The sequence below is a fragment of the Xiphophorus hellerii genome, chromosome 4 (assembly GCF_003331165.1).
Source record: "Xiphophorus hellerii strain 12219 chromosome 4, Xiphophorus_hellerii-4.1, whole genome shotgun sequence".
Lineage (NCBI taxonomy): Eukaryota > Metazoa > Chordata > Actinopteri > Cyprinodontiformes > Poeciliidae > Xiphophorus > Xiphophorus hellerii.
Genome location: NC_045675.1, coordinates 32721081 through 32747680, shown reverse-complemented (window position 1 = coordinate 32747680; position 26600 = coordinate 32721081). Strand labels below are relative to the sequence as shown.

The 26600-nt window shown below is 40.6% G+C and overlaps 1 protein-coding gene across 8 annotated transcripts in view; it reads left to right on the top strand.

The window, feature by feature from the left end:
• Window positions 1–26600, top strand: part of znf536 (zinc finger protein 536) — a 231968-nt gene that overhangs the window by 146212 nt on the left and 59156 nt on the right. For all 8 annotated transcript variants that reach the window (XM_032560398.1, XM_032560399.1, XM_032560400.1 and 5 more), the window contains one exon: window positions 21371–21529. In XM_032560398.1, coding sequence (XP_032416289.1) covers window positions 21371–21529 — 159 coding nt within the window. The remainder of the gene's footprint in view (window positions 1–21370; window positions 21530–26600) is intronic.

Genomic DNA, 26600 nt, shown 5'->3' with positions numbered 1-26600 from the left:
GAGAACACGTTTCACTAGAGCACACACTTTATTCCACTTCCCACAGACTTTAAACTAAGTTAACATTTCAAAGAAATGCACAAACCAAATGCTAAGGAGCACCACAGGCTCCATTGTAGCCATGTTTAACCACTCAGGCTCCATTTGGCTGCCAGCGCTCCGTGTCTCTCCCTCTTGAGAACACAGTTTATCCTGGGTTTTCACAGACTCACAGTTTTTCCCCATGGTCCTCCCAATTCAGCCCATCCTCTGTCTTAAGACACGGAGCTAAGTCGGGGCTAAGCCACAAGCCCCCCTCATGGGAGGACGGATCGACCAAATGCCACCTCTCCTGGCAGTGCTCACAGGTGAGGTGTGATTGTGCCGGTGCAGTACTCTCAGAGCCAGGGTTTCCCATTAGACACAGAGATGAACAGTGGCTTTTCAGGACCTGGAAGGCAAATCTGTTTTGGTCAATCCTCCTCAATATCACTGTGTTTTTTATCCTTGTGCTGCCTCTGTCCTCCAAACTCCCACCCATCCTTCTTCTTCCATTGCTCCCGATCCTACCTGTTTCGCCAGTGCTTGACACTCAGGATTTTCTCTTTTGTCTTCCCTGGCAGTGGCTCCTCTCATCTTTTGGAGAGAAGGGCAAAAGAGGATGAGGGATTGAAAGTTTGTGGAGGAAAGTTTTTGGAGGACGTTTCTGGATTATGTTCACAAGGCACAAGCTGCTCACAGTGTGAACATGGCACGTTGTCAATGAGATCTATTTCCATGACGATTATTTTTATACTCCAACAATCAGGGAGCCGACAACACAGTTGCACAGGAGGGGAAGAAAAAAGAAGTCCTTCTCATCCAATTCGATACACATTCTGTAACATATTAGCTGTAAATATAACAAAGCCATGAGGGAGAGCGTAATGACAAGATATCAACCTTTTTTCTGGCGTCAACAATTCCCACTCCGGCTCAACTAAGTGTCCTGTTGAGTTGTCAAGTGGAAGTGCACCAAACCTCCGGATGCGTACGTCTTCTGATCGGATGCTCTCCCCGTTGCTCAGCGTTGCGGTAAATGCAACATCTGATGGCTTTCTGAAATCAAGCGCGTTGGACAGGTGAGATGCTGCAGCGAGCATCACTTTGGAAGACGCGAGTTAGCACCATGTCACCCGTCCCCATCTGCAAGCTTTCAGCGTTATACGTTCACGTGTGTACGCGTTAGCGCGTTTCACGGCATCAGAAGTCTTTCGGAGTGGTTTGTATCCGCCGTGTGTGAAAGGACCGAAATGAAAACTCTGGGAAAGAAAAAAAGGGAACATTTGGGCACTCTATCAGAAATATGGCAACTAAACAACAGATTTGCAATTCATAGTTATATTCAGTGTCACTATTTGACTTAGTGTTTGGCAGGCTTAAACAGGGTGCAGATTGAGAGACAGTGTCACATGGAGAAGGAAATGTCTTGCCTCCTTTATGGGCCATTTAAACCGCTTCCATTCACTGCTCTGCTAAGTGTTTTCCTTTATCCAGATCTAAAAAACATCCACTTATGTCCACCTTCATCCCTTCCACAGCCGCCCACAAATCACTGGATCCATCAGGTAGATCGGCATTGTTCAGCGGCGTGGATCACTCCTCTCCTAATATCTTGCGCGCTCAGTGGGCTGCTGGAGGGCTTTCTGCTAGACAGAAGGGCTCGGCCGCAGAGTGGGTTGAGAGCCAGGCATCTTGATGATTTTTTTTTTTTTTTTCGGGGTGTATCACCATCTCTCTAGAAGTGCCAAGCATGCACCAAGGCCATGCCACCCTCTGCATCTTCCATCTCTTCCAGGCATCTTGTAGTTTCTAAAACAAAGCTGAGCGGGCTGCCACATTAGGGACAAATGCTGCGATTTCTGCGGGCAATAAAAGTGTAATTCGGCGAAGCTGTAATGAATGCAGTGAAATGGTTGTCTAGTGCAACATTTTGTGAACTCGATTAGAGGTGCTAAGCCATTTATTTGCAAAGTCTGTTATTGCAGACATAATTTGTGGTGGCAGCGCAGTATACCTAATTTTATTTATGTATTCCCTTGGTCAATGTAGTTTCAAAATGAACGGGAGATTTTCTTTTTTTTTTCTCTGTTCTCTCTGCTGATTTCATGAAAACGAGTTGCATATTAAAAAAAATAAAAAGCCACAGTAAAAAAGATTTAAGTTCAATTTTCTATGTTGATAACTTGTCAGGAAACATTACGAGTCTGGATTTCAAACCCTTTACATTCTGTTCTCTGACGGAATAACCTGTGAGGCTCCTGTGAAGTGTGATTCTTTCCCTCCTCCATCCCCCTCTCCTCTCGTCTAAATTAACACCACGTAACGCTGATCGATGGATCCCTGCTAATAGTGTTAGACGTTTTGTTTTAAAATACCAGTGCCCAGCTGGTGATTCCCAGCACTCATCTATTTGCCTCTGATGCACTGATCCCTGCCTCTTTTCTCGCTTTATTGTGTCTCTGTTGCTCATTTTCTACCTCTGTCCATCCTACTTGTCTACAGTGTTTTTTTTTGTTTTGTTTTTTGCCTCTATACATTACACATCTGATGGTATTTTAAGCTTAAACAACACAACCACTCCCCACACGTCCCCCATCACCCTCTATACTTTTTTTTTTTTTTGCTTTAAAGGTCACATATTAGTGCTGGTAAAAATTGATCCGTGGATTTATGAATTTAGCCCCGTTGTCGGCGCTCTTTTGTAATGGAAGATTCAGTTGGGGAAGCTTAAGATTTCATTGTTTTGCTTTGACAACGTCGCCATGAGAGCCCGTGCAGCTGTTCCCCGCGCTCACAATGGCAGATTAATTAACACAATCATGTGGCGTTGGCTCGGGCTCAACAGCCAGGTCTGCTAAGGGATAGATAGGTAAATCCTATACATGCGTTTCCAGACTACCACTGAACGTTCTTGTGATGCTCTGCCATAACTAGATAGATTTGGTCATTGACTGGTCATCTGGAGGAATAAAATTAACTTTGTGTGAAAGGGGATCTTTCGCAAATTTTGCACTGATGTCAACTATTGCTGCATGCGGAATGAGAGCGTGTGCAGGTTCTGTGAATTTCAATGCCTCTCCGAACCATTTCTTCTCACTTCATTTAAAATTTAAATGGATACACAGAAGTAAAATGTGTCTTTTTCTCTGTTTGCATCCATATAAATATGTTAGAGTGAGTGTGTGTTGAGGTAATGGTATGTCAGCAGGACGGGGTGCGGAGGTGTGTGTGTGTGTGTGTTTGCATATGTCTACTCGACACCACTGTCATCACGAGCCAGTTTGGAAAGCCGCTGCCATTAGATGGAGCTGTTCTAATTAAGATTCAGCTGCGGACCTGTCTCTCTTACTTACTCTTACTCTTACTTCGCTGACATTTTAAACTGTCTATTATGCCACTTGGCTTTCAGGTGCAATGCTGTGTAAATGGCAAGTCAGGAAATTATGTATCTTTTACATACAGTTATCCGTCAGGGACAACGTGGAGGTGAGGGAAGTCTGGGCCCAGTTTTAAAAAACGTTGATAGATCCTGAGGTTTTTTTATCGCTGTTGATCATACGACTCACTGTACATCCTTAGTGTTTTCTTTCTTCTTTAGATGGTTCTCCTCACCAGCAAGTGCGTACATTCCCCGTTAACATTACACACGAACATGACCGCAGTTTGTCAATATTTTACCCTTGGCCCATCCCCTGTGTTGATATAATGATCACTTAACAGTCAAGAGTAAGGCGAGGAGGAAATTAGGGCGTCGGCAGCAGAGAGGACAACAACACCGAAGCAATTATGTTTCTTTCAGCCCAAGCATTCCCACGTTAATGAAATCCCTTATCGTTAGGGAAAGATGAAGGTGGGGAGGGGAGGACAGGTGTACAAAATGTACGTTGTTCATTTATCTTATTCTCTGAAATGAACGAAAGGAGCTGTGAGAATAATATAGAGATAAACTCCAGGCAACAAGTGTGTGTTTTTTTTTTTTCCTTTTCCTCTCCCCCATGTTGCTGGTCATGCATTTTGTAGTGACAGAAGAAGCAGTGAAAAGAGCAAACAGTTTGTGAGGCAAATGAATGAGAGAAGAGGACGGAAGTGCACGGTGTATCGCTTCACAGCATCTTCCTAAAGGACAAATCGAAGACACTCCCCATGCTAGCATTTAAAGTATTTACCTTCTTGCAAAATGTCTGCCCTTTTCCTTTGTAGATGAGATCAGTCAGTCTTGGAAAGTCACAGAGATCCAAGTAAAGACCTTTTGTCAAACTGGGAGTTATCAGGGTTGGTGTAATTGGGTTTCTTTTTTTGGAAGGAAATTTATTTTATTTTATTTATTTATTTATTTTGTGGTTCAGCCTTATATGAAAGTATTTGATTTGTTTCCGTGTTTGTTATGAGGAAATTATTTTTATAGACTTTGGTGTGAAGCAAAATGTACAGCTCATGAAATGTATAATATTTCAGGGAAAATTAGGAATCCACATTTTTTGATGCACAATAGAGCAAAGGGTTAACTATCCATCCATCCAACCATCCATTTTCTGTTCACCCTTGTCCCTAATGGGGTCGGGAGGGTTGCTGGTGCCTATCTCCAGCTACATTCCAGGCGGGAGGCGGGGTACACCCTGGACAGGTCGCCAGTCTGTCGCAGGGCAACACAAAGACATACAGGACAAACAAAAGGGTTAACTAATCTCATGTAAAACTAGTCTAATCCTAAAGTGGTTCTGACACACACACAAAAATCTCTTGTGGTTTCAAAAAATAAAAGTTTTAGAAATCACAATGATTGTTCAAGCTTAGTATTTAAAATTTTGAACAAGAGATGATGAATTTCAGACCAAAACCAATGAAATAGCTCTTTATTACTAAAATCTTTAGTTTTCGGCCGATACGACGTGATAAATAAGAACGACTGTTGTCTCTATCGTTCTTTGTTAACCGACAGTTTCAACACAAATCAATAACTACTTTTCTGTTGCTTCAAAATAAGAGTCTGATACATCAACACAACAGGATGTTGAGTTTAAAGCCCTTCCATTTCAACAGAACATAATATTGGCAAAAAGTTACTTAACCAAATGAAATTTCTGCTAACATACTTCACTCAGACATTTCAATATCTTATGATCTAATTAGATCTCACCAGACTCAAAGTAGCTTTTGATTACAATGAACTTGCTCTGTTTTATGTGGCTTCTTCATTCCATAATGGTTGTTATGGGTTATGGACTTTGGGATATGGGTTCTGGGTTGCATGGTGACCTTTTGACCTAACTTTAGATTGTAGGAGGAGTTCACCCTGGACAGGTTGTCAGTCCATCAGAAGGCGAGTAGAAATATGTGTAAATTAATTTACATTTATTCTGAAATTACCATCATATGTAATGTCAAGTAAACTTTTAAACTTTTTTATCCACATTTCCATGTATTTTATTTATCCAAACAACCTAAGATTTAATTTCCATGAGTCCTTCAAGGCAAACCATGCAGTTAAATGAATGTATGAAATAATTTATACTGTACTTTATGAAGGACATGGAGTAATATTTTCTGAGATATTCTTACTATACAGAGATTTTCCATCCATCCATCCATCCATCCATCTATTTTCTAACACCCTTGTCCCTTAGTAGGGTCGGGAGGTGCTGGTGCCGATCTCCAGCTAACGTTCCGGGCAAGAGGCCGGGTCACCCTTTACAGGTCGCCAGTCTGTCGCAGTGCAACACAGAAACAGACAGGACACAACCATGCACACACACACACTCACACCTTGGGAGAATTTAGAGAGACCAATTAACCTAACAGTCATGTTTTTGGACTGTGGGAGGAAGCCGGAGTACCCGGAGAGAACCCACGCATGCACAGGGAGAACATGCAAACTCCATGCAGAAAGACATAGAGAGATTTTACGACTTCAATTTCAAAGCATCACTTTTTTGGTCGATTGGCTGTTTTTGTCAAGTGTTGAAATAACTACGAGAATGCTGAGGTGTATCTTTAACTAGTCGCTGCCTCTGCAGACACATGATTGATACCATCTACTGTCCAAAGCATCCTACCGCCTAAACCAAAGTGGGTCCTGGAGGGCCGGCATCCTGCACGTTTTAATTCTCTGCCTGGTGGTAATAACAACCTTTTCAGCTTGTCAATGTTCTTCTAAGGTCTTCTAATGAGCCATTATTGGATCCAAGTGCGTTAAACCAGGGAGAGAACTAAAACATGCAGGATGTCGGCCCTCCAGGACCCACTTTGGGCACCACTGATCTAAACCTTACAGCAACTAACTAGATAAACCTTAGCTTCTTTTGGCGATTCTGTGAACAAGTTACCCTCATATCTGGAGAAGACATTAAATATCTGAGTAAGTGAAGTTGCTAAATGGCTCATCTTTTCTAGATCATCTCCTAAAGAAAGCAACAGGAAACATTTTTTGTCATAGGTATGACACCAACAAGCAACTTTTACAAACTGAATTCAGACATCTTTATTTTTTACGAAAAGTACCTGTCAGATTCTAACGTTGCACACAAGGATGCAATTTATTTTATGAAAACTGTTGACGAAAAACAAAATATCAGCAATAATAAAAAAAATGAATCTCTCTATAGAACACAGCTTGAGTGAGCTAGTTTTTGTTTTTACTAATAAGCATTTCTCTCTTAGAGTTCTGAATGCTAAAGTAAATAAAAACTATAATCTAAATAAATGTTTCTCATCTTATGCTGTTAAACATTAAAATGACCACAGGGGCTCCTCTGGTATCATTTTCCACACGGTAAGCCCTTCCCCACTTTACATTAAGCCCTCTGTTGATAGACAAGTTTTATCATTTTTCTCTAATAAGGTTCAGACCATTAGGAATACAATTACCCCTCCCTCTCATATTCTCCCTGACCTTGGTTACAAAACACCCGCACCTTTGGAACATTTAAATTAGGTAGCAGCCATTTATTTAACTAATATTAAAAAAAAAATGTTGCCTTGTTGGACAAAAGATTTCTCTCCAACTCATTTCCCATATTAGTAAAAACATACTGCTTTTTCCATCATTTTTAATAACTCACTTTGGTCATATACTTTAAATCAGCCACAGGGTTGATAGTTCTCTTAGAGAGGCGTGTGCCCACCTGTGTGGACTTCACTGTCCTTTTTGTGTAGGAGAATTTGAAAAATATGATGACACCAGACACTTTGATACAATTCAATCAGGTTTCAGTCATGCATTATCTCAACTCTTTAGGACATTTATGTTAAATATTTCATCAGCTTGTTGAGCGCAGTTCCAATTGCTTTTTGTTAACAGTGACTTGAATACCTCTGTTCATCTTACCTTAGAACTCACACTTTACCTCTAAGTTCCACCTACCCATCCATCTTCTATACCCAGATGAGCCTTCAGGGCTGTTGGAGAGCCGGTCTTCATCTCCAACAGTCAATGAGCAAAGGGCAGTGATACATCTTTGACAGATCAGCTGGTCATTTAGGATGTTTTCACACCTGATAGTCTGGTAGACTTGGTACAGCTGGGGACCAGAATTGCTACATTTGTAACATTTTCATCCAGTGTGCATCTCTTTTAAACTGCACTGTGTTAAACCTACCAAACCATTTGAAAAACCTTGTTCACCCACTGAAGAACCACTGAAGGAAATGACACAAGAACCTCTGAAGAAGACACTGAGCACAACTTACTTTTACATGGAATGTACACAAAAATTCAATAGACACACATTTGTTTTGGTTGTATTTATGCTTTTGGAGTGGTGTGGGGTCTCCTTGGAATTTAAATAGCATTCAAACCTCACCAGTCATCACTTCATTTGTTGGCAGACCACAGTTTGATTTTTTGAGAATTTGAGTATGCATTCACACCTCCCCACACAAACTAGACTTTCTAGGCAAATGAACTAAAGTTAAATTAAACGAAACAAAACTGCTGTTAGTGTTCCTTAACACCAAACTACTTTTTGTTTTTGAAGTAAAACAACTAAAACTTTATTACACAGAAATATATCAGTCTGTAGACAAATAAAAATTGGCAACTTTACACAATTATTAATCATTAATGGTTAAATTGTCTTTGCTGACAAGTTTTAACAGATAAAGTGAGTGATTACAATAATTAACCAGGGTAACATCCTTACTGACCATGTCTTCCTGCATTTCATGCCCTGTTCTGGAATCTAGATGGTAACTTTATCGATTTTAAGTGTGGTCCAGTAGATATTAACAGTGTATAAGTCTAATTTAATGGCAATTTATTTCAGCTCTGTATAGCCTACATTCTTTACAGGTGCATTACAGTATATTTAGGAGCTGTTCTTGAAACAAGTGAGGAAGAAATTATCCACACTCTCCGGGGACAGGGCTGCTCCAGCTGCTGAGATATGTTTAAAGTTGAATAAATTTCTCAGCCATTGTTACAGTAACTGCTAATAGCGGCGTTGAGCTGCGGCGACCTAATGTGTGCTTCAGGCTGTTAGATTCCTTTCCGTCACCGCTGTAAAAGAGGGCTATCTGATTGGTAACAGATCTGGGGCACTGGGGGTTTGGTCCTAGCTCGTTGGATTTAATGACCAATTTCCTCAGCTGCTTCATGCCACAAGCAGTTAAACGACAGTCAAGGTGCCCAGAGGTTCCCCACCATAGGACTTGGGGGAGAACAGAGTACACTAGCTGTAGAGACAGAGTGAGTAATTGAGAGCGACATACCCTGGCTACCAGACAGCAAATCAAAGCCCATTTCCTCAGCAGGAACTTAACTACCATCCAGCATGGTCTCAAGTCAGATTTTCAGTCCAGTCCAGAGATCATTTCACAATCAAGTGTTGGAAATCACTTCTGATAGTAGTCATGCTTTCCATAGCCACAGCAGAAAGATATAGGACTGGAAGATAGCAGCCTGTCTCAAAACATGCAGAAGTGCCATACTATGGGCTCCTACTTGTATTTCTAGCATGTTAATTCCTATAGAAGATCTGACCCTGGCTTGTTGTTATACTGAAATCATCAGGACTTGATGAAGAAAGTTATTTATTTCAGCTTTGTAGTATTTAGTGCATAAAAAAAAGACACTTGACCTTCTCCACAAGTGCAGTGATTGTGTTCAACCCACAAGGAGAAACCTAAAACAGCCACACCAAACTTCCACCAATAAAAACTTCATCATGCTCTGTGCTATCAAGCTGATGATAAATTATTAATATCCACAATCCTCCAGCCTTGATATGGCTGCTTGGATGTAGAAAAGCAGGCAATTATGTGCTACTCTGTCTTTTGGGTTTTGGCTGCCTCCATCTCCGGCCTTCCTCTGCTTCTGCATGCACAACGCTCCGCCATAAATACATAACAACTAGTTCGTCTAACTCGCCACGAGTTCTCATTGAGCCCCTCTCAGTGCAGATATCCCGATCCAGATTAATTTGCAATTAGTCTTGAGTTGTTGAGCCTCCGTAAGATAAAGGATTCCTGCTCCAATTTCATTCGCCCCAAACACTGACAAACTCCTAACAAGAACTAACGCTCGTACACTTGATAAAAATAGCTTAAGCTTGGACTTGTTTGTTTGGCGACAAATGCTACATGCATTTGTCGGAGGGGGCTTGGGTGATATTGGAGCACAGAGTAAATGAGTTGGGCTAAAATAAAACTTGTCATTGTGTCTTTCTGGACCCTTGTCTCTAAAGGGTGGTGATGGTAGGGTGCGTGTGCATGTGTGTGTATGGCATTGGGGGAAGTGGGAGGTGGCATCAGGGTGTTGGTGACTGGCAGCCCAAGACTCGCAGCAGGTTCTGGAAGGTTGTGTTTTAGGTACTGGACGGTTCTTTTAGTATCCTGTGAGCATTTATACACATTTAAGAGACAGCAGACACTATGTGGAATGAACTTAAATGTTCTCTAAATGTTCTGGTGTTTGTGTATTGTTTCCTTGTGAAATATATTGTGCATTTTATCCATTTACAAAGACAGGGGATATAGACAGTAGGGTGAAAGTGGGGTGGGGGGGCTTGAGTCTATTAATAGTTGAGTCATCAGTGCCTCAATGTTCCAAAATGGCAAATTGTTAGATCCCCAATGGTGATTATTACTTGCTGTCAATGACCTTCATAACAAATTAAAATTATGCGACTGGGACAAAGCGTGCTCTTTAATAGGCGTTATGCATGGGATTGTGTGTGGGTGTGTGTGCGGGTGTGTGTTGGCGTGTGCATGCAGATGTGTGTGTTATGGATGTGGAGAGTCAGTGAATGAGAGAGTAGCATTTAAAAACGCAGCTTCCTTTGCTAAAATCAGAGGCTGACATCATCTCATAAAACAATCAATGGTACGAAATTATGTGAGATTTGCTACATTTTGTGGTACTAAAATTTCAAATTCATATTAGAAGATGAAATAACACATTGACTCCCTGTTGCTTTGTGCAATCTATGTGACAATACCAGAACCTTCCGCACTTGCTAGGTAGAGTAGGTAGGGGGACGGTGATTGAACTCTCTAGCATGGTAATTCTGAGTGTAACACCTCTACTTCAGCACCTTCCCACTTACAAGTGTGACCAAATAAAAATGTCAATTGTATACAGTGTCATGTAACAAGACGGTGTGAGAGAATTTGTACCATCTAAAACAAAATTGTGTAAAATCTGTAAAAGTGTATTTGAGTTCCCAAGAGAGCCTGACAACAATCGTAATCACTTGTTAAGACATGGACAGAGTTTTGGATCCACATTTCAGCAGATAATAGTAAAACCTACATAAAAAAATAAATAGGTGAAACTAGCAAATTGTCGCTAAAGTAAAATCCATCAAATACTTCTTCACTTTAAATGTTCATTTTTGGGGTGGAAACATCTGTACCACGTTTGGTGTCAGTTGAGCTTTGAGTTCCATTTTAGCGGGAAGTCCACATACCTTTAGGGATAATTTATTCAAATGTAGCAAACTGCTAATTTAGTTACATGGTATCCCTTCAGAATAAAGGTTTTTGTTACTTTGGTCCTTTTCCATACATGTTGGGCGTGAGGTGGCGCTTCCCCTTCCAGCAGAACAACAACCCTAAGCTTGCAGCCAGATCTACAAATAGAATGGCTAAGACCAAATCAAATCCATGCGTTAGAATAGCCTAGTCAAATCCAGACCTAAATTAAACAAAAGATTTGTGGCAAGACTGGGATGTTTTGTTCACAAATCTCCTTAATCAAATTTGACAGAAGAATGGTCAAACATTTCAGTCTCCAGATGTGTTCAGCTGGTAGAGACTCACCCCAAATGACCACATAAATACATGCCACACTATTCAGATGTAGCTTTTTGTTTACAGTAATAATACGATACTTTGTATTGTATCACATAAAATCTCCCCAAAGTATTTGGTTGAAAAGTGAATATGTGAAAAGGTTAGAGAGGTATGACAGTTTCTAGAAAGATTGACACAATTGCTCCAGTATCACCTAATCAGGAGCCTAATGCATTTAATCATTAAAAAAAAATAAAAACCTCTTTTCTGCACCAGTGGTACATTTAGCAGTGGTGTTCCTCCCTGTGTGTGTGTGTATGTGGCGATTGAGTCATACACACTGGTGGAGGGATGCTTCCAGCCCCAACATAAATCGTCTCACTTCATTTTCTGAGACACTGGGCAAGCTCATAGCAGAGGAAACAGGACACGTCCCGGGTCTGTGGATTTACAGCCGGCCTGGGCTGCAGCCCGTCTGACTCACACACACAAACAATCACGCAGTGTGTGTATCCATGACATGGATTTACCCACCGTGGAATTCCCTCTCCGAAGAGACCTTGTAAAAAGTCTTCATCTCCTGTAGTAATATATGTCTTTAAGAGTACATTTATGCTCCCGAGCTATCGATTGCTGTAGCTACATCCCTCACCAGATAATTACTCCACCTTAATATGCATCCTTAATGAGGCCTAATTGATTCATTTTCATTGACCGAGAGTAACACCACTAATGGCTGTGGTGTGCAGAGCATTGATGCCCTGTACAGTATAGACTCTGACCACTGCCAGATGGATTAAGGGTGGGATAGAAATGGTTGGACTGTAGCTGAGTTTGATGATTGGCCTATTGTGCTTGCTGTTGAGTTAGCACGCTCAGGAATGAATAGGAAATCAATGGCTGCTAAGGGAGGAGTTCTGTTTAATTCAGCGTTAAAGAGACAGTGCAACAGGGTGCTTGTCAGTTTTAGGTGTGCACACTGCTGCCTTTTTTGGGGGATTCCTATTCCTTAAACTTCTCCATCGCATATTCGGAGCCCCTCACTGCTCTTTCATATTTTCTTCTATTTTTCCTTCTTAAACATCCTTGTAACTCCATACGTCCTCTCAAAAGGGCTCTTCCCTTCCATTTGCTCTTTCTGTTTATGCTTTTAACTTTTCTCATCCCTAATGCTCTCCTCTCCTCTCCTCTCCTGGCACGACCCTGCAAACAGCAATCCAGCCGTACCCTGGTAAGCGAGGCAGCAAGCTAGTCATCCTTCACTAATGGTAACCACACCACTTCCTGCCAACACAGACTGAGAGGGGACATGATGAATATACACCCTGATTATTATAGCATTACACACACAAATGCGCACACCAACTGTGTGTGTGTGTGTGCGAACACACACACATACACACTAGTAATTGCTTTTGTCTTCATGTCCTAAAAGACACCTACCTCTGTCCCCATCTGCCGGCTCTTGGTCTCATGCATACATGCAAGCAGTGGTGGACAATGCACACACATACAAACAAGTAAGTACCTCACAAGCACTCCAACGCTCACAGACCCTCAAGCATCATCCACAGCCTCTCAACGGGGCTATGATCACCCTGCTAGAATGATAAAGTTAGTGAGACATCAGTGCTCCCTCAGACGTTTCTATGAGCATGGATGTGTGACTCTGCGTGTGTGTGTGTGTGTTTCTTTTTCCAATGCTCTTTGAAGCCTGAAACAGACTTGAGTAGGGGTGGAAAACAAAGGTGGGCCAGTGCCAGGGAGAAACTTATGGCACCATTCCTCTTCTCCTAGCTGGGCAGAGGCATAGCCCTTTAACTGAAGGAGAGAGCCACCTTCTGTCGGCCGGGGGGTGGTGGTGGGTGAAGAGAGAAGTGGCAAGAGAGGAGTGGAGAAAAGAATGCATATTTAAAAGGAAAAAGAGGAAGAAAAAAAAGGCTCACTTCACAATTTCCGCCAGGTTCCAGGCTAGGATTATTCCTCCTTTTTTTTTTTTTTTACAAACCAAGTGCGGCTCTAAAGCTGTTGCGGAGAACCTCTCTGCCCTTTACGATCCATTTAAAACAGAAAAAAGGAGAACTGATAATCCCTGTGTTTCTTTCTTCAGCATCCATCCTCTCTTTCTCTCCCTCCCCATTTACAACCGCAGCCTTTAGCGCGGGTGTTCACTAATAAATATAAATGTTTGTGATTAGCATCTCTGCAGCACAGGTGCATGTTTGTTGCGAGGGGAGGCTTGTTCATTAATTTTCAGCCATGAAAAGTGCAGTGCGCCATGAACGGCGAGTCCAAATCGCACACACTGATAAATGAACGCACAGATTGTTAATGTACCATTGTAAGGCTGCTGCCTCCACCAGCTAAAAAAAAAATAAAAAAAATAGGGGCTTGTTGCCAAAAGCAGCACACACACACACGCATGCACACCCATCGGTGTAGGCACACACAATCTGAGAGGTGTGGCAGGAACCTTTTCAGAGGTCTAGATGAAACTGAATGCAGCTTTGGTGTGTGTTTTTTTTAGTCGTATTGCCAAGGATTATTTTTGATTGTGAAGAAAAGACATCCCCTGGTGTGAGGCCTCTGGCTTGTGTTGTCTAATTAGATTTGGTAGAACTGGTATCTACAAGCAGTGATAAATCTCTGCATCTTAGTTAGCTTAGCTGCACAGATTGAACCATTAAGGAACTCTGTTAAAATATCTCTGATAAGGTGAACTTGTTTGGTTTTGTCTTAAGAATCCCTCTTGAAGCTCTTAATCCTGAAAGAATTCTTCTCCTCTCATCCTCTCCGCTGTAGCTTTCCGTACGCTCTAACCCCTGCTTGTGTGTTCCATCATCACAATCAGCAGATATTATATACTTTAATTAGATAAAGCATTCTGCGTCTAGCTGCGACCTTCAATATGTTGTTTTGGAGATACAGCTGCAAGTGTTGCATTCATGAGAGAAGAGAGAAATGCTGCTGAAGAGTAAACAAAGAAAAAATAAAATAAAAAATCCGTCTTGGAAATGGGCTGTTTTTTTGTTTTTTTGTTTTTTTTTCAGGAGCTGGAGAAATGTTTTATTAGGGGACCGCCGAACACCTGCCTTAAAATGTCGTTTCAACATCTCCCGAATGCCATTTTGCTTAATTGACTTGGAAATGGCCCAAATGTATTGCTGAATGCGGTCTAATTAATATTAATAATAAATGCCATTATTAACATCAAAGAACATCTGGTGCCCCTGTTTACCCCACCGCCTTATATGAAACACATTCTGCTGCTGTTTTAATCTCACAAACATTGCGGGGGTAAACAAAAACTGGCGTTTGCCTTATTTTTTTCTCTTTTTTCCATCTTTTTCTTTTTTTTTTTGGCTCTCAATGTTTTACTTGGTCTTACTTCTGCTGCCAGGAAGGGTCAGTAAGGAAACAACAAGTATGAGGTGAGGCGGCGTATAATTTAGAGCGTAAATGCTCTTTTGTGGTTGTTGCCCCCCTTACCCCGCCATTTTTATTTATTTATTTATTTCTCTTCTCGTGCTGCTGTTCTTCATTTAGACCTGCTTGCTGTAGTCATACCTCTGAGACTTATTTAATCCCCTGGAGAATTCCTATAGAGAATAAAGAAATAAATGAAATAAATAAATAAAGTTGCATCTGCACATTACGGAGACCCTCGCATTAGGGCCTCCTCGGTACCCATAAATCAAGAGGCGAGTAACTTTAATCTAAAATTTCATTTAGTAGTCCTTGTCAGGTGGTAAAAGGAAGGGGGATAATGCAGCGGTGTTTAATGATAATTGGTGTTTGGTTAATAAATTCTGCAAGTTCAGATTGTGTTCTCGCAGTGGCTGGAATGCTAGCATCAGCAGTGTAACTAAACCTCAAATTGATTAACTTGCATGAACCAGACGCTCACAAAGATGGCACCGGTCCAAATCAAAAAAAAGAAACAGAATGAAGGGAAGGGGTGCTGGGAGGTGTGTGTGTGTTTGTGTGGAGGGAGCGTTAGGGGAGAGAGAGAGAGAGAGAGAGGGAGCACAAGCAAGCATCAGGCCGGATGGTGTTTTGTTGCTCTGGTGTAAGGAAATCAAGTCCCCCCGGGCACATTTTTAAAAGCCTAATGCCTTTCAAATGATGTCATCACGTTTTACTCTTTCTCTCTCCCCTAGCACCCTCCCGCTCACCCAATCTCTCTTAATATCTTTTCCCCCTTTTCAAACTGTTTCCGCCACCCTTCCACTGTGCACGCACACACACAAACACACACCCTCTTACCCCTCTACCCCCGCGTCCCACCCTCCCCAATCACTTATTTGGCTGCAGAGAAAGGCGATGGGCTCCGACCGGAGTCATGTGACACATTAGAATAATGGCCGAGCAAAAAGCAAAAACATCTTGTGTTTTTATGACTGATGTGCTTTTTACCCCCATGTTTTATTTCCTGAAAGTGATATCACGCTAATCAAAACCACAGAGTGTTTAGAGTGCAAAGTGTGATTGAAAGAGCACCATTAAGGAACTGGCAACCCCGCCCCGCCATTGGCCGCCACCAACCGACCTGCATCCCTGGCACCATGCACGCACTCAGTGTTGTCGGTTGCATTTGAGATTTTTGTTGATGTTCTGTTGTTTTTGTTTTTTTTTCATGTTAATGGGAACAGGGTGTGGCCACCGGAAAAAAAGGAGGAGGCAGCCCGGCCCTACCCGCAGGAACATGGGCGCGCGTGAAGATCCGCGTCGATTTAAGCGTGCGTCAGTCAGTCAGCTGCCAGGCGAAGCCTCTGAGATTCCGGCGACTCGAGGTCAGCGGGGAGCGAGGTGTTCCGCGCGCACGCTCCTGTTTTGCACACTAGCGCCAGCCCGTTTAGTCAGAGGGGAAGTGTGTGTTCACGAGTGTGAGTGCAGCAGACAGCAGGCAGAGTGACTGATACTCAGCCTGCCTCCCAGATGGCCTGCTCAACTCTGCTCCAATCTGATCTCAGAGCCTTTGTTCTGGCATGTTCCATTACGACGCCGTGACACTGGTAAAGACAGAGGGGAGAGGAGCTGGTCTCAGATCAGATACAGCTAAATTATACATGTATATTTTTTTTCTTTTTTGTTCCCCCCTCTGTGCTACTCTTGTACTAGCACAGTCACAGTTTGGCATTTGTCATGTTTTTTTTTTCTTCTTCTTTTTCTTCTTCCTGTGGTAGAGGGAAGAGAGCGCTTTATAGATAATAAATAAAAACCCATTCAATGGGTTTAAGCTTTTTATTTTTTTGTAAGAAAAACGGCTTCAATATTAAATTTAAAGACATTTTTTATATTTTCTATTTTTCATCGAGACGTGGTTTTTTTGTTGAAGCAAAGGCTTAAAAAAGCCTCAACTGACACATATAACAGCTACTCAGCAGGAAGTTTTGACATTTGGAGATTTTAAAGAGATTTAGATGAGTGAGAACTTATAGATGCTGAATTTAAAATATAAGTACATAAAGTTAAATTCATGGTCTGTTTCAGGGGGCCAGAAGGACTTCAGGGTTAGAAAGAGACATTGTATTGATAAAATTTAAGGATTTTGCTGATTTGGCCTGTTAAAAGAAACATTTATCAGATGTTAGCAAAAATGTAACCAGTTCGGCGCAATAACGTTGGGATTTGGGTTAATCTATTTTTTCTACTGTCTTTGCAAGAAAATGCAAAAATTGGTTATTTAATATATAAATATTTTGTATTTCAATAATATTTCAACTTACCTTCCATCTTTCTTCCCCAATAAAAAGCAAAAAATAAATCTGCGTCAACTAGTTGTGCCAGGAGGATAAATTCGTTTGAGTTTTGGGTTGCAGTCAGGGGCCTCAAATGGCACCAGGGCCAGACTTTGGACACCCAAAGTCTAATTGTCCATTTGTCTTGCGGGGAATAAAGCTGTTAACTTGTCTCTATGTATTTTAATGGCTTCACACTGCTTTTTTTTATTTCTTTTCAATATAAAGTTGAAGAAAAGTAAAGAGTGTGAGGTTTTCCGAAGTGAGCAATGTAAAATTAAAGATCTGTAGTGGTGGGCCCCTCTCGCTGGTGACAGTCACTGTAATGTTGTGTCTGCTGCAGCAAACCTTTGCATAAATAAAGGGGGGAGAAAGCAAGTGAAAATCAATAATCAGAGAGTAGTTACAGCTGGGTGTCAACAGATTTGACGCTCTCTCTCCCTGCATCACACAACCCGCTGTGAACGATGATGCCTAATATACAGTGTGACCTTCAAAATGTCATAAAAGTGTTGTGCAATAAAGTGTCAATATTTGTGGTTATATGGAGCAGGATGACTTTTACAGTAATTGGAACGGCCACGTTAAAGCTACGGATCAGTCAACTGATTAAAGACGTGCATGCCGGACGGCCGGCTTACTGCCCAGGAATGATGGGCGCTCACGTCTTGCGTGCGCGCTCACACACTCACCAAAAGGAAGTGCAACCAAACTTGTGTTGCTCTTTCTTTTTTTTTCTCTCTCTTGTAGCATTAGTGTGTGTGTGTGTGTGTGGAGGGGTGCACGTGTATGTGTGTGTGTGGTTATGTGTGAAGCTCATTTATTATTGAAGGACTGTTATATGCCAGGAGAGCACACTCTCATCCTCTCAGTAGTGTGTCTTCCTCTTACAGGAGCACTATTAACCCTGACACACAAGGACATGCTTGTCTGTGTGTTTGTGACAGAACCAGAGAGAGAGAGAAGCGCGCTTGTGGGCGTGTGTGTGTGTGTGCATGGTGTGTGTGTGTGGGGGTGTGTGCGTGTGTGGTCCAGTGTGTGCCCCTGCTTCTAATCTGTGTTTTGGATTTTTTAATTTTAAACCCCATCTGGGATGGGCAGGTGGGCTAGTGTCTGTTACACGATGCTGGAAACTGTTGCCAGAAAGGGATCTGTACAGTAGACCACTCAAAATATGTTTCTGAGAGGCGTCTATGGCTACAGTATGGTGGAGTCCTGGACGGAGCACTGGGGGAATTGTATTTGTTCTTATTTAATTATTTGTTTACGTACAGCCGCTGCTCTAAACATGTCTAAGTGAAAATGGCTGTTAATACATGAGGATGTGGGCAATATGGTCATATGTTAAATATTTTCAGATTTTCCAGTGCGGTTTATGTGAATCATGCACTTATTTGCGTAGCAAAATAAAGGAATAGAATAGAAGAGAACTACATTATAAAATAAACATACTAACAGAATAACATTAAAATTCACAAAGGACACTAAAAAGACCATTTTTAAAATATGCTGACGTAAAGAAGGAATGAACCTTTTTAAGAATTTTTTTTTTTTAGTTCTAATTGACCACAGGTAATAATGCTTTTAAAGCTCATGCTGTTAGGTAGTTTGTTCCAGAGCAAAGGAACATTCAAACTAAACATTGCTAAGTCTTAGTACTGAGAGATTTAGAAGTATAAAGTTATGTCTCAGCAGGATTGATATGGTAAGATGTGCAGTGCATCATCTGAGCCAGGGAACCATACAGACCGAAAATACATGTGGTCTGAAAAAGCTGCCTTGAGGAACTCCATATGTGACCTCTGTTCACTTCGATTTATAATTGAGAAATTACACAATGCTGGACTGTTAGCACAGTGTCACACATCAATCAATCAATCAATAAATCAATCATTCAGTGGATATGATTAACTGTCTGAGTGCAGTCCAGTTATTCTAACAGAATTTTTTACTTCAATATATTTCAGCCACATAAGTTTTTGTTTCTTCTGTTTACAACGTCAACACGTTTATCATCACTAGATTAAAAAAGAAATACCACAAGAAAATCATATTTGCCATTTCCATAAAACTGAAAATAACGGACAGACTCCAATGTCCCCTGAAAATAAGATTTAAATCTTAATCCGTGTTTTTACATGTGCTTTTACAGTCTGTTCATTGTACACAAATACGCCACACAAGCCAAACAGAAGCAGCTGGTATTTAGTATCTGTGCATTGTCACACATTTATATTTAGGCCGTCTTTCACTTTCAGTCGTGATAAGTGGCGTTCAGGCTGACAGCAGCCTGGGTGGATGGAGTTGTGTGTTTAGTGTCAGCGTGGAAGAAGACTTGCTGACTTGGGTCTTTCTATTCTGTAAACCTTATTTGACTCTGCGATAGACGAGGGTGAAAAGGGGGTGGGGAGCGACAGAAAAGAAAAGTGTGGGCGTCTGTTCAAAAAAGCTTCTCATTGTGTTCGATTTTGATTCTTTTTTTTCTTTCTCCCCCCGCCCCTCCCTTTTTTTTGGTTTTGTTACCGTTTCCTTACTTATACCCAAAATCCTTTAGCAGATATTTTATGACTGCACAGTGTGCTTGGTGTGTCCCATAAATACAGTATTGAAAGCATCAGCATAGTTTAAAAGTTCGTCATCAAACTTTTTGTGATTACAAAGGTCAGGAAAAACTCAACAAAATCAGCTTCACTATGAATATGTTGAACAAATTGTTTTAAGATTTTATTCCTCTGAAATGTTTGGTTTTCTTTCTCTTTCTCTCCATCTTGTTAACAATCCACTTTACTGTTTGCTAAAACCAATGCATCTCATTTTAATTGAGTATTTTTAATAAAATCTTAGGATAGTCATTCAAACGTTTCAATCCGATGTATGACTTAATTCAGTTGTGTGGTCTGAAAATTTGCATAAAGGCATATTTGCATTTTTTTCTATTCAGACCTGTTAACTTCTATGGCATATGGTAAATTAAAGCCCTTGAACAAATCAGAAGAAATTATAGTGAATTTTCACAGCTTGATAATATTTATTGGACCCATTATGTGACATTTGCTTACAATAGGCTTTGAAAATGTATGAAAACTTCTCCAATTTGGATACGACATGTCCTGCCAAAGTAGATAAATGCAAAGATAAATGAAAGAATTTCAAAAATTTAAATATTCTTAATATCTTAGAAGAAAACAGATTATTTTTGTGGCTTCTTGCTTTGTTTAATGCAAATACAAAATCTGTATATGTGGGGTAGTGGCATCCAAATCTTTGTTTTTAGATCAGTTGCTTAAACATAATGGACAGATAGACAAAGAACTCACAAAGAATTCCAACCTCCCAAACCCCCCCAGAAAAATCTGTTCAACATTTTATTGTTCCTTTAAAATCTGTAATTTTGAAAATAATATTCAGTATCAGGTTTTATTCATGTACTCTGACTTCCATCACAACATATTAAACAGAACTTAAACAGATAACGTATTTCTAATTTTACAGCTTTCGGACAAAGAAATATGTCAACAACAAATTTGTATGTTTTCCTATTTTCTTTTTAAGTTGCTTTTATTTGTTCTCATCCCTTTAAATTCAGCACATGACAGACTGCTTATCGTGGGTACAAGGCCAGTGTGTACAATCTGACGGTGACACCCTCACCTCAGATTATGCTGCTGTCAACACATTCCCAGGTTGTCGTCACTCATCTTTTAGATTCCTATTCGGGGGCTGATTGTGTTGATAACAGACTGCTGTTGCACTAAACTGTGCATCATCGTTTTTTGGCATGCGGAGGAAGTGGCGGAGGGCTGGGTCAAAACTGTTATCACCCTATCATATCTCTGACAGCTTCCTGTCAAAATCAGGTCGCAGGAAGAGATGCAAGGAGATCCTGCGATGCTGACAAAGCCAAACCGCTCTCTCTCTCTCCCTATCTTTTATTCTGCTTTCTTTTTGTCTGCCTTATTTAGCAGTTTTAATTCTCTTTGCCACTTAGCATATGCTTAAGAGGACTGATGATGATGATGGTGGGGGCTGTGGGGGCAAAAAAGGAAGAAAAGCAGTGGGAGAGAGGGGTGTGGTGTCAGTGTTGGGGGTGTGTGGATGGTTGGGTTAAAGCAAGGTGGCGTCTCAGAGCCTTGGTGTTTCTAGAGAACCAGAAAAGTTTATGAACCGTCAGCGTTCTGTCAGGGAGGGAAAAAAGCTCGGCTTGTGAGCCTGTTTGATGCGTTTGTTCTGTTTGCTCGTTCAGCACGGTAAAGGAGGGACAATGATGTACGAACAGCAGACAAAGACACAATAAAAAGTGATGTGATGTGAGGAGGGCTGGTTTGAAGTGGCTCTCAGCACAACGTCCATTCACCCTGCTGTCTCCGTGTTTACTCCAGATGCTGGGGAAGACTTGGCGAAGGCAGCGGTGAGCCTGCAGCCGCCTCCATCCCAGGTCAGGGAGCGGAGCATCGGATCGTCCTCTAAGGACTGCCCCTACTGCGGGAAGTCCTTCCGCACCTCCCATCATCTCAAAGTCCACCTGCGGATACACACAGGTCAGTACGGTTAGCATCGTGTCAGGTGTGGATCGCTTTCCTTCACAATTAAACATTTATTGTACTTCATGCAAAATTTATGTTGCTACTTGTACTGACATTTCTTATGGGGTTAGATTGACATATCGGGTTCTGAATATTGGCCTAATCACATATTGGATGGCCTGTTACATGATGGATATGATGCAGATTAATCAATTGCATATTTTCCAAATGAGAACACAAGAAATCGTTGTTGGTAATGAATAACTAGAAAGAAAGGAAGAAGGAAAGAACAAAAGAAAGATTTTGATTTTAACAACACATTTATTTTTCAATGAATATACATTATGACATCAGAATTTACCCTAAGAAACAATCACATAAACACTGAGTGAAAAAGTAACTGTCCATAGACCACAGAATACACAACATTGTCAAAACATCACAGAATGAAAAACTCAAATTATTCATCACAGAAAAAAACAGAAACTTAATGTCTTTAACCATCAAAGTAAACATAGTGTCAACTTTTTCCCCTGCACTATTATTTATCTTACTTCTTCTACAAATATAAATGGAAACTTTTGCTTATCCAATCAGAAAATTTAACAATCTCCACTTATCAGCTTTTTTTTTGAATAGCCTGCACCAAATATAAAAGCCACTTGAGACAAATAAACTCCACATTTTTAAAAAACATCTTCCAACACTATAAGCAATGGCGAGAGTCACTTACTGTACATTCAAGACACTTGTGAACATAGTTTCTATTTCTTGACATGAAGGACATGATTCAGTTGGATCTTTTTAAATTTTAGACACAAAACTGTTAACACTCTCTGCCCCGTGAAAAGTGGCCCACTTCTTTCTTTACTCAAAGAAAGAAGTATAGAAAAGAATGACATTTTTATTTCAATTGTAATAGATTTTGTTTGCAGTTCAGTTCATCAAGCTTTTTAAAGTCTTTGAGAGTCACCTTGCTCATATTTGTACAGTTGCGTACCAGTACCAGTTTGGATTTTTGGTGAATGTAAATCTGTGTCTCAGCCAGGCCTCTGTATTCACACATTCCCTCTGGGGAGTTGTGTCTGCATTCAGAGTGATTGCATGGACAGCACCCAGTGCTTTAACCCTACAACTATAGTTCTTCTACCTAAAGATAAGCTAGGATCACAGTCCAAGTAGATTCCGTTTTAAAAATTTAATAATTTGGGGACAACCACAAATTATCCAAAATGGTGGTCCACCTAATTCAACTAATTGGGGAAGCAGATTTGTCGGAATGCAGCCAAGAGGCCCGTAGCATCACTGGAGGAGCTGCAGGGACTCACAGCTCAGGTAGGAGAATGTTTTAACAGGACTACTGTTAGGCTTGTACTACTCCTTTTTTTTTTTTTTTTACAGAGGCAAGAGGAATTCCTGAAAGAAATCCATTACAAGACAATGTGGCTCTGGTTTAGATCAAAGCATATTCACATGTGCTAAAGAATTAACAAAGACTTTAATCTGCAGATATTACCCAGCTGATAGAGACACAACCCAAAGTCTTACACACTGCAGTGGGATGAATAAAAACACATGCCTGGTTTTATTTTGATGAAATAAAAAAGCCAAACCAAATGTCATTTTCCTTCTACATCCCACTAATGCTCAAATAAAATGAATTGAAGTTTGTAGTTTTAATGTAGAAAAATATAATGTGAGGGTGGAGGATCTTTTGTAAGGTGCTGTACTTCTGCATATGAGAATATGGTGATATGGTGAGGCTTAGGATCGGCCAGGAATGTTTTAATATATTGTTAAAGACATTTAGCTTGCTATACACATCTGCATGTTTATACCTGACAAAGTATATTGAAATATCATATAGATATACATGATGCCATAGATTGTAATTTTTTTAACATATAATAATCTTTACATTTAAGTTTCTAAATTTGAGTTTTTAGCATTAGATATATGTACCAGACTGTTGCTAGGTCTCCCTTTGACGCAGAAATGACTTACAAATTAGATGTTCTTAACATATTTTAGTTATTACTAAAGACTCGAGGCTTAATATTGTACAGTAGTTGATATTATATGAACATGTAATGGAACATTGTGTCTTTTAAATATAGAATGGTAAAATGTGTGGTCTGGAAAAGTGTTGCTTTTAAATTCAGCTCAGTCAAAGGGGAAACTATAGGTAAAGGATGACCCATAAAGGCAATAAGCTGCAGGTTTAACTGTTAACATTTGAACAGAAATGGCCAAAATCCCTTTACAATTCACCTATGGCACTTTACTCATGTTACTCCTAAAGCTCAAACTGCAAGGGGACATGAATTTCAATAAGACCATAAGACAGAAGAAAAAAAAAGATAATTGAGAAGCTGGAACAAGATTTAATTTGTTGTACTTTTGTTATGTAATTGAGTTTTAACATTTTATAATCTTGAAAATCCAGATTGAAGAAACTTTACCTGACCATCCTGCAGGGCATTTACAAACAGACTCATTTGCATGGAGAGAACTAAGTAACCTACATTTGCCTGGCCAAAGCATTATTGAGCAAGACATTAAGATCCTTACCTACAGCTTACCTGGATCACCTCAATAGGATTAAGAAGGTTAAGAGTTCAACTGAATACTCACAATGGAAATACATACTGCATCATAAAAGGGTTCACACTCTTGTTAAAATGCCTGTTTTTCTAATGTAAAAAAATGCCTCCTTCGTAAAACCTTTAGAAACCTTTTGCACTTTTGTGTGTGTTTATCCCACAATATTTGTTTTTTTTTAAGTTAAAATGCCTAAAGTATACGTCAAATTAAAGGTGGAACAGTTTGTCCGCAGCTACTTTTCCATTAGAAATATACAGTATATTTCTATATATAATATAACTTTGTCAATATTCGACCAATGTTGGAAAACAAAACAATTCCACAATTGTGTTTTCAATTAAATAAGAAACATAATTGAAATCATACATGAATAAGTTTGTTCATGTGTCATAAAAACATAATCCTCCTACCACTTCCTGTCATCTTCTTCTGCATGTTTTGCAGCAGTAGTAACATCTCGTTGTTGATCATGTGACTTGTGTTATGCGAAAAGGTATATCCATAGCAGTTTTGTGAAATAAACTAATTACGAAACAGCCAAACAAAACACCTCATCCTGGCAGCAAAAACCTTTTCAAAATTGGAGTGTTTCGATAAAGTAAAATTATTTTCCAAATGTCAAATTACACAATTCTCTGGACAACGGAAATGCAGCTTTTTAATGTCACGAAAACCTGCTGTGTCCATGAACGTGGAGGATCGAGTCAAAAAAAGTTAACCTGAGCTGGATCCGAACCTAATTGCAAATCCTATTTAGCAGTTTAAAAAAGTCTGCTCTCATTTGCTTGTGTTTCCTCTTTGTCTGTCAGGGAGCTGAAATGATAAGGAGCCCCCTTTTGTTTCCTCAATGAAAGCACGTATTGATCCGAGGCCAGGAGAAAACCTTCAATCTGCACCATGCTAACACATCCAGTAACACTTACAAAATTAGATTTCTTAAGTTAAATAGCACAACCAGGCTGTGCTATCCCTGCAGCACTCCAGTAGCTGGTGATGACTTTGGGAGCCATTTGATATCTGTTAGGTCAGAGAGCTGAGTTATGTCTGCTTTGAGTAGTATGCTGCAGTAAGAACACCCCTGAGGGCCATATTTTATCATGAAGGAAGTGCAGGCCTCCACCTTGGCCTGGTGTTTTGCAAAACATTTAACGAAATACACCACTAGACCAATTTGATTTCCTCCACTGTATATTTTACATTCATTCATTCATATTTCAACATATAGTGAAACAACAGAGGAGTTCTCAAACCCCCCCCCCCCCCACACCTCCTCCACTCTTCTGCAAAACTTGGAAGGTTTAGTGAGGATGTTGTCTTTTCAAAAGGAATGTATCCTTGGATATGGGCCTGTTTAAGCACAGATTTAATAGTGTCTCTTCCACTCATGGGGGGGGGGGGGAAGCTTGATGCATCCCCAATATGTGGTCTTTAAATCATTCCTATGCGCTAATCGGAGCAGCTCCATTATCACTACAAGATGACTTCTGCAGGGGCTGAAGATCTGCTCTGTGCTCCGGTGACAATGCGAGGAAATTCACAGATGACAGCCGAGCTCTCGTTACCCTAATGCAAAGTGACTGACACAATAGAGTTGCTTACCGAGCTGGCCGAGGCGGCATTGTGCGGTGCAATGCGGAGATTAATGAGTGACTAACACCGGCTTGAAAGGAATGAAGTGAATTTAAATTCCTCAAAAAGTTAAAGAGCTAATGTTACAGTATTAATTTCCTCTTGAACATCGAGTGGGAAAATATCCATTAGCAAAATTAACCACAGTTTTCTAGGTAGCTAACATTGTGCGACTGTGGCACTACAGTGTGGGGCCAGAGCTAATGAACACACTGCAGAGGGTGATATTTCATTATACAAATTAATGCTCACATTTTAATGGGAAAGTCACATAATGAATCTAGGCTTCAGTGACAGCAATTAGAGGCCCAGATTGTCCCCTTCTGGACAAGGCACTATTTAGCAGTAAGCAGCTGTGTGTAAAAAAAAAAAATAATAAAGAAAAAAAGACCTCGCTCCTGACAATAGCTTCACATAACTTCAGGCCGAAGCACATAGCCAATAAGAGTGCCTGCTCGCTTTAAATGAGCAGAGGGGGAGAGAAAGGAATGGAGACAGGGGGAGAGAAGAAGCATGACTTGCCCGTGTCATTTAACCTTAACCTAACCTTGTAATCAGGATGAATCAAGAGGGACCTGTGATCTCCGTCTCTATTCCTCTCAGTCCTTTGGGCCCCTCCCTCTCCTCCTTTCCATTCTTCCTCTGAGTATCTCTCTCCTGAAACTGTGAGGGGGGGGAGTTCAGTGCATTTACCTTTTTCTCATCCTTTCCTAATCTCTTCTCTTCAGTGTTTTTAATACAGTAACAGTGTGCAAGATTTAATATTCCCCTGTAGAGCACACTTAATATCCAAAGTTCCCCTGTGCATATAGCTCCCTTTATGGTGTGATTTTCCCTCTTTAATAATTGAACA